This window comes from Daucus carota, chromosome 7, assembly GCF_001625215.2.
Source record: "Daucus carota subsp. sativus chromosome 7, DH1 v3.0, whole genome shotgun sequence".
In the NCBI taxonomy this organism is placed as follows: domain Eukaryota; kingdom Viridiplantae; phylum Streptophyta; class Magnoliopsida; order Apiales; family Apiaceae; genus Daucus; species Daucus carota.
Window position 1 is genome coordinate 28,194,806 of NC_030387.2, and position 15,802 is coordinate 28,210,607.

General features: G+C 35.2%; 2 protein-coding genes across 6 annotated transcripts; both read right to left on the reverse strand.

Annotated features, from left to right (window-relative positions):
- Positions 1-586: 586 nt before the first annotated feature.
- LOC108195356 (uncharacterized) lies at positions 587-4,122 on the reverse strand. Of its 2 annotated transcripts, none has more exons than XM_064080890.1 (4): positions 3,970-4,122; positions 2,534-2,834; positions 1,884-1,993; positions 587-1,403 (listed from the first exon to the last, which is right to left on the reverse strand). In XM_064080890.1, exons 2-4 carry the CDS (start codon positions 2,802-2,804, stop codon positions 756-758), a joined length of 1,029 nt encoding a protein of 342 aa, XP_063936960.1. In that variant the 5' UTR covers positions 2,805-2,834; positions 3,970-4,122; the 3' UTR covers positions 587-755. The 2 variants fall into 2 exon arrangements, with proteins under 2 accessions (XP_063936960.1, XP_063936961.1); XM_064080891.1 differs by lacking the exon at positions 3,970-4,122 and adding an exon at positions 3,549-3,949.
- A 1,729-nt stretch (positions 4,123-5,851) lies between these two features.
- On the reverse strand, positions 5,852-15,554 carry LOC108195463 (uncharacterized). 4 transcript variants are annotated; one of them, XM_064080834.1, is made up of 6 exons: positions 15,345-15,554; positions 15,159-15,254; positions 12,651-12,972; positions 12,511-12,573; positions 7,043-7,155; positions 5,852-6,943 (listed from the first exon to the last, which is right to left on the reverse strand). In XM_064080834.1, the coding sequence occupies exons 3-6, from the start codon at positions 12,952-12,954 to the stop codon at positions 6,212-6,214; spliced, it is 1,212 nt and encodes a 403-aa protein (XP_063936904.1). In that variant the 5' UTR covers positions 12,955-12,972; positions 15,159-15,254; positions 15,345-15,554; the 3' UTR covers positions 5,852-6,211. The 4 variants fall into 4 exon arrangements, with proteins under 4 accessions (XP_063936904.1, XP_063936905.1, XP_063936906.1 ...); XM_064080835.1 differs by having other exon boundaries at positions 12,672-12,972; positions 15,159-15,554; XM_064080836.1 differs by lacking the exons at positions 12,511-12,573; positions 12,651-12,972; positions 15,159-15,254; positions 15,345-15,554 and adding exons at positions 7,815-7,877; positions 7,955-8,231; positions 9,211-9,393.
- Positions 15,555-15,802: the final 248 nt, after the last annotated feature.

Here is a 15,802-nt window from a genome sequence, read left to right on the forward strand (position 1 = left end):
GCCGATTTTACCTCTTTTCGGCATCCACACAAATACCCGATTAGCTCAAAATTGGTGAAAAATTTATGTTTCTCTTTTTATGAAAGAGAGAAAATAAGTAAAAATATAATTTTTAACTTTCACTAATCAATAGTTATATTAATTTCTCAACTTCCTCTATCAATTTTGTAGAACAATTATAATCTTATTTGTAAAATTAGAAAACTTAACAGTATAATAGCATATAAATAATAAGTTTTGTAATTGCTTTACCAATTTTAAATGATAGTGATTCGTTTAAAACTTTAAAATGTCACTGAAGGAATATTGAGCAAAATTAACATTAGAAGGCTTTTTTATTTAGTTTTTGTAAATAATTTATAATCGGCCCTCAACGAGTGATAAATACAGTTTATTCTGAAATGTCTAAGACCAGATAGAGTAAAATCGGCAGACTGCAGTATAACAATTGTTGTACTATTTATATACGTATAGTTCTCTTGTTTCAAGTGTGGCTTCTGGTCTACCCCTTTAAAACAACAGAGGCATAAGCACTTGACTCAAAAACAAGAGCTTGGAAATAAAACAAGAGAAATGAAGTTATATATGTTACTGAAAGCATCTTCCTTCTAAAACTGAAATTAGTTGGCCTTGACACTTGACAGTGAAGAACATAACTAAGACATCTAACAAAATGTACAACTCCGGAACCATCCTCACGCATAAGTAAAAACGTATCAAAACCTTCTCCTAAAACTCTGAAGTTGTCTGTACATTCAAGAATAGTTACCCTGTAAAGCAGCATTCTCTGCAAAACCTGCCAAGTGGTAGTCACGGGGTTCATCTTTTATAGTCCTGTCACCTTTAAGTCCTGCCATGTTGATTGCGGCATCACCCGGGGCCCTATTATCATGTGGTATCTCCTCAATTAGCTCGTTTACGTAGTCCCCCAACGATCTGCCTTCACCGGTAGCCAGGTATGCAACAAAATTGCTTAAGCCAATCTTGTAACATTTCTTAGTTGAGGCGGCCTCGTAGATTGCCTTCTTAGCAGCGGCCTTGAAATCTTCTGCCTGTTTGACAGCCATCCCCAATTTCTCCTCAAGATGACGCTTCTCACTAAAAGCTTTAAGGGCAGCCTCTTCTATTGCCCTCTTAGCATAGACTTTTTCATCTTCTGCCTTCTTGACAGTTTTCTCCAACTTCTCCTCGAGATCACGCTTCTCACTTGCAGCTTTATGTACTTCTTTCCGTACATCATCACGTTCTCTCTCAAGCTCTTTCTTCATCTCATCCCACCTGGCTTTTTGACCCTTCCACTTTCGGATTTGACCCTGGAGGTCAATTACCTGCTTCCTCAGCTCCTCATTTTTCATCTTTGATGTCTCAAAGCCAGTGCACAGCTCCGAAACAGTTGAGGCAGCCTGAAAGATACAGCATCAGAGAAGTACAACAAAAACAGAAGCCAATAACATCAGCTGTTAGCAGTGGCTGATCTAGAATTCTACCAAGGACGGGGCTTCATTAATATTAAAAAAAAGATTACTCAAGTTGAATCTTGCGGAAGGGGAGGGAAGCAATGAAGCGCTGAACTACTGAAGTCGAGTAGGAGCAGCAGAGCACTATTTTTTCTTTTAATTCATTCACTTCACCAGCGGTAGCGAGAGAGCAATAGGCATAATGTAGTAGATTATTTAGTCAATGGGCTGGGCTTGCAATAAAAATGGACGGGCTCAAAATAATTGGGGTGAGCTCATCTTATAAATGCACATATTTTAGAAAGAAAACTGAAGCTGTTACGGACTCAGAGGTGGGCTGAAGCCCTCTGAGTCCACCATATAAATCCGCCACTGGCTGTTAAACCATAGATATCAATAAGATATGAGAGGAGCAGGGTAATTTACCTGACGTATCTGCCTTTGTGCCTGACTAGCAATGGTCCCTTCAGTTTCCACGTTAATTTTAAACTTGACCATAGGACGGTTGTTCAACAACTTGCGCTTCTCCCCATTTTCTGCCACAAAAACATTAATAAACAAGGGTTAAATATGAAGCAACCAAATAGATAGATAAGCACAAGTGCCTAGCAATAAAAATTCACCCAAAAAAGAGGAAATGTCGAGGGTCGTGTCCATGATATTCAATGAAAATTTCATCATGAATTGACTTTTATATGTATGTCTATTATGCATGTTGGAACTTGGAACGGATCGAGCTTCTCAGGAAACTCAGTCAGACAAAGACTCTATACAGTTCTATAGTAATAATATTCTCCAGCACCGATATAGCAAAAAAAACATTAGTCACTAGCAACAAATTTCTCAAGCTATAAATCTATAAACTACAAAATTGGGACCATGATAAATACTAATCATACATTAAGAGAGAGATATTTTGCAAAATTCAGTTATTTAAGAACTAAAACAAACCCAAAACTCCTTCATCAATGAGCGGATATATCACATGTAAAAAAACGACCTTGACTATAACCCTTATAAATTTACTTAAATGTGAAAAAAGTGCCAAGAAAGGATTAGATGGAGGTGAAACTCACCAAATCCAGTCACTCCAGATTTTGTGGCGAGGGTACCAGCTGCCAAAGAAGAAGCATGGCGGGCTGCGGGCTTAGCAGCCATACTAGTCCGAGCCCTCCTGAAAGATAGTGGTTGGTCATCCTCATCATCTGTACTCACATAGGCCTCCTGCTTCCTTTTAACTGCTGTGCCTGCATTTGATTGATTGTCCAGACTAGTTGCTCCCTCGTTGGCCTTTTGCGAAGAAATTTTCAGCCAGGAACTCGGCAATGGGTCCTTATCCGTCAACATCCTCTCAGAATACGAAGAAAAGAGAGAGCACTTCAAAAGTGAAATTACCATGAATAACCAAATGATTAGTAAAGACAAAAAAAACAATGTGCACGAGACAAATCAGAAAAGAAAATAACTTGCCTCTGAAAATGAAGATCAAGTTCATGTTCACGTCACAAGTACAATTTGTAAATATATGAAAAATTATTGGCTGTGATGTTTAGTAAACTACATACGAAAAGGTAGTCTAAAACAATTATTAAATAAAGCTAAAATGAGAACATTCCAAAAGATAAAAAGCTTATATGTTTAGATACTAGACTTCAGTTCAAATTATGGTTTTATTCAAGTGACAATTTGGACATTCAAATATAAACCAAATATAATATGAGAACTCATAACGCAATTCATTTCATTTGACATCCATCATCGTAATGATTTTCCATGTATTTAAACACAGTCAAATATTGTTGTGACCTTATAATCTCCGGCACAGTATACATTATGCCTTTCTGTTTTTCTTGTGGATCGCAGTCTGTTTACATAATAGCTCAGGCATTGTAAGCAACAAAACCCCATCTTATATGACTTAAACCCATCTGCCCAGTGGTTAAGGGTTTATCCTCTGTCGTCCCAGGTCATGGGTTCGACTCTGGCTCACCCCGAGAATATCTTCGAACAGATACTCACTTTGTAAGGCTATAAGCCATATTAGTCAAAAAAAACCCATCTGCCAAAATATATAGAGAGCCTAACACTCACCTTCACTCAAAAACTTCTCTTTTTTCAATCAAATTAAAGAGCAGATCACCAAAAACTCATCATTTAGGCAACAATCCCCAAATCATGTAATTCAAAAATAATGAACTTTGTCAAGCTTCAAACAAATTCCGCTCTGATACCATATTAAGTCACTCCCCCGAAACTACCCGAAACTATTAAGACTTCCAAAACCGAAAGGGGTCGAATCAAATCACCTATCTTTCATAAAACTTTCAGGAAGATGTAAAAACGAAATGACTTCAAAAATTGTCACCAAAAATAAAGAATGCCCATATCACATATTTATGTAAAACAAAGAAATCAACAAAAAAAAAACCATGGATCAAACCCTCCTCACAGACACTGACAAATCAAGAACCTAGTTTAAAGTACAGTATGAGTGACCATAAAATGTACTTACAGGAAATAACAGGCTTAAGAAGTTGTTCTGCTGCTCTCTTTCACCAATCACCACATTCTGTGTGGTTAAGCGTTTCCTTTTTAAACTGTTGTCCACTTAGATTACGGTTAAATTCCCCGCATTTTATGTGCTTTAATTTCTGATCATTGTTTCTTGCCGTTTTCTTACGTTTTTTTTCTTCTTGGACACGCACAACGTTTAAAATTCCTTCACAAAATCCAGAATATTAATTATTAAAATGAAATTCATGATTTATTAATCTTATTAATTAACAAAATACAAATTATTGAAACTAATTACTTTTATGTGTCCTCCTTATTTTTTACATGAAGACGGAAAACTTAACAGCGTATTAAAATTTCAATAAGTAGTTTGATAATTATTTTAATTCTCTTGAATAAAAAATTTAATGTTCAAATTTTTATCCGAAAATGAACATTTATAAAATAAATTATGATAGTTAATATACATCTTAACATATATATAATTAATTTCTATATATATTATGTAGTAAAATTTATGTTTTTTTTTACAAACAAATAATTTTCTTAACAGAAATCACTCATCGGAACCCAGCCGGACAAACCTCGAACTGTCAACTACAATTTGATTGTGAAATAACGAACGAGCTAAACAAACAGCCGTTTTGTTTTCAGATCGCTTAACACGTAAATATTCAGATTTTTTGATCTAAAAAGTATTACAATCACATATCGTGCAATCCAACCTACATCACAAACTGATAGTATCACAATTGACCTTCACATTGATCATCTGTAGTGCAACGTTCAGAACTATTAGTTATATCAACTGATATTTGGGCAATAAATACTCCTAACATAACATATGAACAAATTTTTGTTGTGAAAGGTGAGTTCTTGCAATATCCACCATTGTCCCAGAATCGATGCGAGTCTTACAGATAACCCAAAATACCAAAATATCTTATAAAACGTTCCTAGAGAATCATCCAACAACGATACGAAAACACACACAAAACTCAAAACATGACATACTAACATCCTAAAAATATGGGCATGACTAACAATCCTGCTATTTGATAACAAGTTAATCAACAAGATCTCACAGATCTTAGTTTATTAAAAAACTGAAATACAAAATAGAGGATGGGAGAGCGAAAATGATAATCCATGAAAGGATGAAGATTTAGAAGATGGAGAAGTGGTGGCTGGAACCCTAGTTACAGGAGTTGACTCTCAAAATAGGAAAAACAAGTCGACTCTCAAAACAGGAGACACAGGATAATATAAGCAGTTAATATGTAATAAAATTTATGTTTTGATTCTCACGGGGATACGAACGGATTTTAATATCCAAATTTTTTGACAAGACCCAAACTCGATTCCCAATTTTAATAATTCCCGATCACAAAACTGACTCCAAACTTTTCTAAAAGACCTAATTCCCTGTATCGGAATTGACCCCAAATAAACTTTTATCACAAACAAGTGTCACTTGTATAATTGATAAGTTTCCACATGTAGCCATAGTGGTGGTGGTGAGTTTTTGGTTGGAATGAACAGTTGAATAAGGGGTGGGGAAATCGTCGGTGGTGCTCAAGTGGAATGGTGTATATGTGCGTGTCCAGGAGAGTGGTTTCTCATCGAGTAGGAGGTAGCATGTGTGAGAGAAACCGGCAAAGAAAAAGGCTCAAGATGGAACGTAACATGGAACAAAACAAACTGCCTAGTATGCTTGTGCTCTCCAGTTTTTAGTGCATTCAACAAGAGAAGAGAAACACAAAAATTAAAAAAAATATTAGCATGATCCCGAAACATTTTAGAAAGGAGAGCGTTCAACAGTTTGCAGTTGATGGAATCCTTTTAAGTAAAAAACCTTCACCGGCTACTCCACAACAGAATAATTCATCTAATAACGAAATTAAAACCCAGAGAAGAATTATTAAAAGAACAAAGGTCATTCCCATACCAAGAACTCCTGCACCTCAGCTACCATCATGTCTTCATCATTGTACTCGGAAATCAAGCAACCCTTCGAGGACATGAGAGCTGGTGCGGTTCTAAATTTAACATAAGCACTCTAAATAGATATACATCACGACCATTAAGAATATACATCACGACCATTCAGTCTTCTCAATTTATCTAGCATTCTGACAACACTTACTCTCATACTGGGTGAGTAGCAAATTCACAAAGCAGTTAGCATCAGCTTCAAAGATAACAAACTGACATTATTATGCACCAAGTCACTATGCACGTTAAGCGTACTTAGGATTTGACTTAGGAGCACGTTGAGACATCCTTGATTGCCCTGCCGCATCCTCTTTATTATCCCCGTCACCTTCATGCCCTGACACTTCAACTGTCACATCAGTTAGGGCCCTAGCATCATAGGGGATTGCCTTGACAAGCTTGCTTACATGGTCCTCCAAAGATTTATCCTCGCCATTGCCCAAGGATGCTACAAATTTGTCTAAGCAAATCTTAAAACAATTTGTTGTTGAGGCTACAGCCTCATATATCGCCTTCTTGCCTGAAGCCTGGGCATCTTCTACCTGTTTCACGGCCTTCTCCAACTTTTCCTCGAGGTCACGCTTCTCCTCAACAAATTTGATTGCCGCGTCACTAATTGCCTTCTTAGCATAGCTATCAACACTCCCTGCCTGTCTGGTAGCCTTCTCCAACTTCACCTTGAGATCACGCCTTTCGTCTATGGCCCTCTTAGCAGAGGCCTTGGCATCTTCTGCCTCTTTGGCAGCCTTCTCCAACTTCTTCTCTAGATCACGCTTCTCACCAACAGCTTTAAGTGCTTCTTCTCGAGCTTCATCGCGTTCCCTCTCAAGTTCTTTCATCTTCAAATCCCAGCTCGCTTTCTCATCATTCCACTTTTGGATCTGAATAGTGAGGTCAGGTACTTGCTTCCCTAGCTCCTTTATTTTCTTCTTAGCAGACTCAAAGCCATTGTTCAGCTCAGAAAATGTTGAGGCAAACTGAAGGATAAGCATTAATTGATTATGAAACTGAAGTAAATAACATTCACTATCAAAATATAAATATGATGGCACTACAAGAGGATGCAGGTACTTTACCTGGTGCAACTGCATTTGAGCCTGTCTACCAGTAAATTCTTCATTCTCCATGTTTATAAGCTTGTACTTTGGCTCAGGACACTTGATAGCTAATTTATGCTTTGCACCAGATGCTGTTGAATAACAGTTATAAACAGGACGTCAAAAGTGAGGCATTCAGTAAAATAAAAAAGCACAAGTATAGAGCATCACTAATTTACACACAAAAACGGGGCTAACGGCTCAAGCCCATGAATTTCATATATCACATCATGAAACTGACTGCTTCTGCTTCAGTATATTTGTGATAATTTATTGAACTCACTGGGCTACAACCTGGAAAGTCGGCTAAAAGACTCTATGTACATCTTTCTGGTAATATTATCTGGCAGGTGATCAGCTCAAAGTCAGTGTTATTCTCGCAACTGTATATATATTCCACCGGTTATTACAAGTAGGTCTGTAGGAGAGCATTTATCAGCAATCCTTTCACAGAACACTTGGTGTGTATTATTAATGAAAGGAACATGTTAGTCTTTAAATCATACTTATAAATTTTTCACGAACTAGAAACGATGATACAGCTGACTGAAATCTTTTCCCTCACAAAAATAGCATAACACCATTAAAATCAAACTTCTCATGTTATCAATTTCCATCTGTGTAGTTATAAGATTGCACGAGGATGCTATAATCATATATTAATAGAAATTCTGGCTAGCTTTACTTGAAAACTTTAACAATTTTCAAACAAATATGAAAAAGGAAAATGCCAACAAATATCTCATAGTACCTAAATTTTCTGAGACGGCACCAGGTGTTGCCTTACTCTGTGAACAACCAGCTGAAACGGATCCTGTTGCAAGTTAAGTAGGACTTTGACTGTAAGAAAAGAAATTTTGAGGGAAAATGCAAACAAATATCTCATATTACCCAAAGTTTCTGACTTGGCACCATGTAGTGCCTTACTCTGTGAACCACCAGCTGAAACTGATCCTGTTGCGAGTGAAGTACGATTTTTAACAGGCAAGACAAGAAATTTTGAGGGGAAACCAGGTGGGGGTGACTCAGCAATCGGCAATGGTGACACTGAGTGTATTATTGGTACATCAAGTCCATATTTTCTTGGCCTGCCTCGCTTTCTCTTCTCCCTCCAACTCCCATCAGTAACTCCCATCCCCTTGTCTACCGAGTCCATTATTTTCAGTATCTAGTTCTAAAGTTGGAGCACAGATTGTCCAGATAACAACAAGAAACAGAAGCTAGACAGAAATCTGCATATTAAGAAACATACCAAGGCAAAGTATTTATGAAATAACAGGCAACATTAATCAACATAAGCAAAAATAATATTATTTTCCTCAAAAATGAAAAAATCAAATGTATAACAAAGATGTTTTCCAAGTACTGAATATGAAACAAATTCTCAGATAACATTATGCTGCTCTTCACTGAACCAGAATATATTCCTATTTCTATTTTTGCATATTTAGTAGTATATTTTATGTGCTAAATTTCTGCCAAATATTTCAAGACCATGTTCTATATTATGCGCTTCTTCTTCTTCTTCTTTTTGGGCTATATTATTAGGCGTGTTCGCCTTTCTTGAACTCCAATTTTGTCAATTCCACTGCAATTCAACCATGGTTGTAGAATTGGGGGCATCGAAACTAATCAGCTAGACCTACCAATTTCAGATTTATCGGGGATTTTTCGATAAATCGGGGATTTGACCATTCCAATCAGACTGTAATCGCGACGGTAGATCGGAAAAATATCTTACAAAATCTAATTGGGGATCTTTCAATAAATCGGAGATTTTCGGAACACAGAATTCAACAAGAACCAGAACAACCTTATAATTTAAATCCATCCTCCTCATAAAACATGCAGAGCTTCTAGCATCACTTTGCCGGACTAAAATCGAGAAACCAATTGCTTAAAACGCAGATAAGACTTCAAATTTGAGCAATTAGCATCAAACAACTTATGAATCACTTAAAACCCCCCTAAACAAGAGGCTCCCACCGCTATCAATGCATGCATGTTATGCATCAAGCAACATATGAATTTAGTCAAAACAAACAAGATTTATACACACCATTTCCTTGATAATTCATAGATAGACGAAAAAGATCAGCAATTTTTACAAAAAATACAGGTAAAAAAAGGAGTAGAAATCAACTTACATAGCAATGGAGGGTGTGCCTCTACACTCTTCTTGCTCAACAAAACTGATAAATGTAAGTTATAAAGTGCAACTTACTAGCATATGTCATATACTTTGTGCATATTATATAAATTTAGCTAGTTTGATCATAGGTGTCATATACTTTCCCCTTCTTCTTTTGTCATGGTCATTCATTTCTTGATTTGAGTGTTAATTTCTATATATCTAGCTAGCTATCGGCCACTTCCTTGCAGCACACAGTATTTTGTGGACTAGTGCTTTTTCTCGTGTATTCTCAGTAAATATAATAAACGGGTAAACATAAGTCGGTTCATAAAATAGAACATGGGAAACTTCGAAAATTTTAAAATTTGTGATGATCTATTTTTATTTTGGAATTTGATTTTGGATAAATAATATTTTCAAAAACAGTATATATAATTTATTATCATATTAATAATTTTTATATCTGATAAATTGTAAACTCAAAAAGAAAATCTACCAAATGTGTCAATTGAAAATTACCACTCACCAATAACCAACTTCTCATTTATATAAGTGATAAGCACTTTTTTTTAAGTTAAGTCAAACGGTCTCAAAATACTATATTCAAGTTATTCAAAAAATTATTCTGTATCTCAATTATAACAAAAAATTAATATTTTATTATATATCAAATAATACTCCGTCTCTTTATAGTTGTCTTATGACTTATTACATGTAATTTAAGCTACATAACAAAGATACTTCCCTTTATTAAATTTTTTTTTTATGAATAAAATATATATACTATAAATTTTAATTTAAAGCAAAATTGAAAATAATGAATGGAAGTATGTTTGTTAATTATTATCTTAAACTACCTTAAAAATTAAGATGACAGACGAAAAAGAATGAGAAAAGTATATATGTAGAATATTTGTAGAGTTGCTATGAAAGGTTGGGCTCTCATTGTCCGCTTTTTAAGCTAGGACTTGGGAGAACAATGGATTATGGTTAAGTTTAAGTTGAGTTCAAAGATTCTTTAAAAAATTTAAAAACTCTTATTTGGCTTTTACTTTAAGAATTTTCGTTTCATTTAACTATTTTTATTAATAGAAGAGTTCATCATTTTTTAAAATCCACCACGTTTCTTTCTACTTTAATTCATATAAATAAAATATAACATACAAGTTACCAAGTAGTTATAAAAAAACATTGTTACAATTAATACTCCTAACAATGTATCAACTTATTATTAATTATATTTGTAAATTAACTAGAAGATTCTTAAAAATATTCTTAGTAGATACAGAAAAAGGAAAGCGAACATTTTTGTTTGAAAATAAAATGAAAAAAGATTTATAAACAAACTTATAAGTCAAACTAAAAAAATAACCCCTAGGATGAGTTTTATAACTTAACATAATCTATGAAATAACGTGATACGTGAGTTTAAATATCCTTTGACTTACTAATTATTTACTCCCTCCGTCCCAATCAATTCTATACCGTTTCTTTTTTGGATGTCCCATCATTTCTATACATTACCAAAATAGCAACATTTTATAATATAAAAAACTACTACACCCACTACATTCTCCCACTATCTCCATTTCATAATAATAAAAACACTATTACACCCACTACCTTCCTCCACTATCTCAAATCTATTACTCCCTCCATCCTAGTCATTTGTATACAAATGGCTGGGACACGGAGACCAAGAAATTGTGTAAGAAATGAGTAAAGTTAGATGAAAAGTGGGTATAGTGGTGGGACCCATTTATATTTAATGATATATTTGAGATAGTGGAGGAAATTAGTGGGTGTAATAGTGTTTATATTATTATAGAATGGAGATAATGGAAGAAAGTAGTTGGTGTAATGATTTTTTATATTATAAAAGTTTACTAATTTTGGAATGTATACAATTGATGGGACGTCCCAAAAAAGAAACTGTATACAATTCATTGGGACGGAGAGAGTATTAAAAAATATATGGGTCCCACCACTTTACCCACTTTCTATTTAACTTTACTCATTTCTTAAACTTTTTCTTGGTCTCCGTGTCCAATCCCAATGTATATATTATTAAATGCTTGCCTTGTCCTCCGTGCCCACCAGGGATGTAAACATCCTGGTGGGACGGAGGGAGTAACTCATTGGGACGGAGGGAGTATAAGTTATTAAAAAAAAAATTCTAGGTAATTTATATTTATGATTAATTTTTATTGGAAAAAGTTAAAAAAATATAATTCACTTAAAAAAAATATCTCAAACTAATTTCTGACTCTAAATAATTTTTTGTTTATTTCTAAATTTTTAAATTTAAGTCATGTCTTCTGACTTGTTGGCTTAAACAAAACAGTTTTACAGCCGGCTTTAAGCGGACAAACAGGCTTTAAGTTTTTCTCTTAAACAAAGATCACTGAGCCATATTGTTAGTCAAAGTACATATTGCAGAAAGCGTGCAAGAGATGCACTTAACAAAAGATATTCACACGTATAGCTAATTAAACATCTGCAAAGATTATATATCTTTGTCTTTCGTCGTGTCATCACCTGAATGTCTTGCAACCTGAGCTGCCTCACCAGCTAGGGCCTATATCATCACAGAGAATTTCCTTAATGAGCTCCTTCACATCGTTCTTTAATGATTCTCCCTCACCATTTCCCAGGGATGCAACAAGACTGCCTACGCAATTCTTGTAACACCTAGTAGTTGAAGCAACAGCTTCGTATATTGCCTTCTTAGAAGTGGTTTTGGCATCATTTACCTCTTTGACAGCCTTCTCCAGTTTCTCCTCGATATCACGCTTCTTGCCAACAGCAGCGAGTGCTTCTTTCCGCGCTTCATCACACTCCCTCTCAAGTTCTTTCTTCTTCACATCCCAGCTAGCTTCCTGATCCTTCCACTTTTGGTTCTGACCCTCGAGGTCAGTTACTTGTTTCCTCAGCTCCTTATTTTCCTTCTTTAATGTCTCAAAGCCAGTGCACAGCTCCGTAACAGTTGAGGTGAACTGAAAGTTAGAGCATTGACATAATGTGAGAAATGAATCCAATACCATATTGTATTGAGATATAAATTTAAATACACTGCGATGGAGGTGATGCTAATTACTTGATGCATCTGCCTCTGAGCCTCTTCAGTTTTCATGTTAGTATTGCACTCAAGCTTAGGAGTCCTACCTGATCCTGAAGAGAAACAGCAATACACAAGGGGTTTAAAGTGATGCAACCAAAATATATTTATGTACCTGCAAAGTCGGCTAAAAGACCGTATCTACGTCTTTCTGGTAATATGAAAAGGGAAATGCCAACAAATATCTCATATTACCTAAATTTTCTGAGACGGCACCAGGTGTTGCCTTACTCTGTGAACCACCAGCTGAAACAGATCCTGTTGCAAGTTAAGTAGGACTTTAACCGTAAGAAAAGAAATTTTGAGGAAAAATGCCAACAAATATATCATATTACCTAAAGTTTCTGAAACCGCACCATGTACTGCCTTACTCTGTGAAACACCAGCTGAAACTGATCCTGTTGCGAGTGAAGTACGATTTTTAACAGGCCAGACAAGAAATTTTGATGGGAACCCAGGTGGGGGTGACTCAGCAATCAATGATGGTGACACTGAGTGTATGATTGGTGGATCAGCATTCTTTTCTCGTGACACTGAGTGTTTTTTTGGTGGATCAGCATTCTTTTTTGGTCTGCCTCGCTTTTTCGTCTCCTTCGAACTCCCCTCAGTAACTCCCATCCCCTTGTCTTCCGAGTCCATTATTTTCAGTATCTAGTACTGAAGTTGGAGCACAGATTGTCCAGATAACAAGTAACAGAAATTAGACAGAAATCTGCATAGTAAGAAACTTAATACCAAGGCAAACTATTTATGAAATAACAGGCAACATTAATTAATATAAGCAATAAACAATATTATTTTCCTCAAAAATGAAAATTTCAAATGTATAAGAAAAATGTTTTCCAAGTACTGAATACAAATACTCAGATAACATTATGCTGCTCTTCACTGAACCAGAATATATTTCCAATTTTTAGTAGTATATTTTATGAGATAGCTTAGCTAGGATTGGTCCTCAACTGGCTCCTTCCCGGATCACCTACTTGGCCCTATAAATAATATTAAGCGTGTCACTATGCGACCTTACAACTACTATACTCTATACAAATATTAAGATAGTAGTATATAATATTATATATATAATCAAATAAGAGATATAAAGAAATAAAAGAAATAATAATAAAATAAATAACATATATATATAATATACAAACAATCACATAAATATAATATTTAAACATAGCATATAAGCAAGAATCTCAACATGTGTATATATACAAATATCATATCATACAACTAACACATAAGGCTATTGTCTAATTGAACTCATTTCCCTGCTCCTTAGTTTTTTTAGGGGAGAAAGCAAGTAAATGCAAGTGAAAGCAAATGTGCTTTCACTTTCATTTCACTTTTGGAGTGAAAATATGCTATATTTGCATCCACTTTCACTTGCTTTCTTTCTTTTAAAAAATTCGGGAGCACAAACATGAGTGAAAGTTATATAACTTTACTTTCTTTTCACTTGCTTTCCTCCCTAATTATAACTCAGGAGCAGGGCGTTAGTAATTTGCACTTTACTACCACTAAACTTATTCATTTGCAGAAACATAAAAAAAACAAGAAAGATAGTACATTCCAAGATCTTTCTAACCATATATAGTATGAAAAACTTGATCAAGTGACGAAGTGGGAATTTGCAGTTAAAATCAGCTTTTTGATAAACACAGAAGAAACCATTTAGCATCTAGTAGAAAAGGTTTTGGTATTTTACCATTACTCTAAACATGCATAATTTAGCACTAAATACAGAACAGGATCTTGTGTTTAAGAAACACTAAATTAGTCTACACTGAATCTTACATATCTTTTGTTTTATGCAATGAAACCTCATGATTCTTTTTCTCACTTATACTATACTCCAAGACACTTGTAATATCAGCAATTATACACTAAATATTTACTAACAAGCATCACACTTAAGCAAGCAAAAACAGGGCAGATTCACATGAAATTATGTTTAACAGATTTTATAACTCATCCACACAAGTTCTATACTAAAAAAAGAGTAAAATTCAGGATGGTGGCCGGAGTTTTCCAGATGTTACAAAAAGTTGGCCGGAGTTTACCTCCGCGTTTTAAAACAGTGGCGCCCGTCAAATAGACACTAAGAGCAACTCCAAGGGAACACCTCCCTTACCTATAATGAGCCTACGTGGACAAAAATAGGGGTTGAAGTAAAAATTCTTCACTCCAACCATCCTCTCCTTACCTAAAATTTTTAGGTGAGAGAAAACAAAACCCCTTCTTTTGGGGATAGAAAAGTGAGCCCCTATTTCTTCCAACTCATCTCTTTCTCTCTCATTTTCTTTCATTTTTTATTTTCCCTCCTTTTTTTTTATCTACCCCACCATAGTAAAAGTTTTAAAAAAATATTTTTTTTTTCAAATATAGGGATGATTATAGGGAATACCATTGGAGTAAAACAAGTTTTTGCTTACTTATATTTTAGGTAATCATTATTTTATTATATTTTAGGGGTCGAAGATAAGTAACACCATTGGGGTTGCTCTAACGGTGTTAATAAAGTCAGGGGTAAATTAGGATTTTAGGAAAAACCCAATAGAAATCAGCAGTGTAGTATACAAAAAGGTGAGGGCTAATGATCAAGAATTTTGTAAACGGGCTGGGTCTTCCAGGTCAAGCTTTTCATCAGCAAGAACTCAACAAAATCAACAAAAAAACGGTCTGAAATTTACAAACATAAATAATCAAAATTGGGAAAGTGAATAAGAAGGGAGATGGATACATAGGATGAGAACACAGAACCCAGTACAAGTACGATCAGAATTCTGAATCTTTTCAACCCCAGCACTCAAATTATCACTACATGTACTGCTACAAACCTTGGCCGTAGCAGCAGCAACAGATTTGCCACCCCTTTCGGCGGCGGCGGCGGCCTTCTTCTAGGCAGCCTTCACACCATCCTCTTTTTGTTGTTCCTGATTCAACAAAATTAATAACACCAATCGAATATAACATCAATCTATATGTACTATACACAGATATATCAAGTGATAGAAAAGGGGTACTTTTAGATCATGGATGAGTTTACAAATCTCGGGGTTTCTCCAGATTTTTCTGTGCGGTTTCCCGCTGTTCATGCCCGTTGTTTTTTTAGCTAAAATCCTAATTTACCCCTAATTTATTAACGCTGCTAGTGTTTATTGACGGACGCCACTGTTTTAAAACGCGGAGGTAAACTCCAGCCAAAAATTTGCTATTTTTAAACTTCGGCCAACTTCTTGCAACATCCTGAAAACTCCAGCCACCACCCTGAATTTTACTCCTAAAAAAATTGACATGCAACAACATTCAACACAGATCAGGCCTCTAAATCAATCCAATCACCTCCAAATCAGCATGCAAACTAACAATTTCGACAATAACCATATATATTAAATCAAATAATTCACAAGGATCAAGCTACTGCCTACTCAAGCATTTCATCGGACACTTATTTTCATAATTCAATCAAGCAATTCTTATG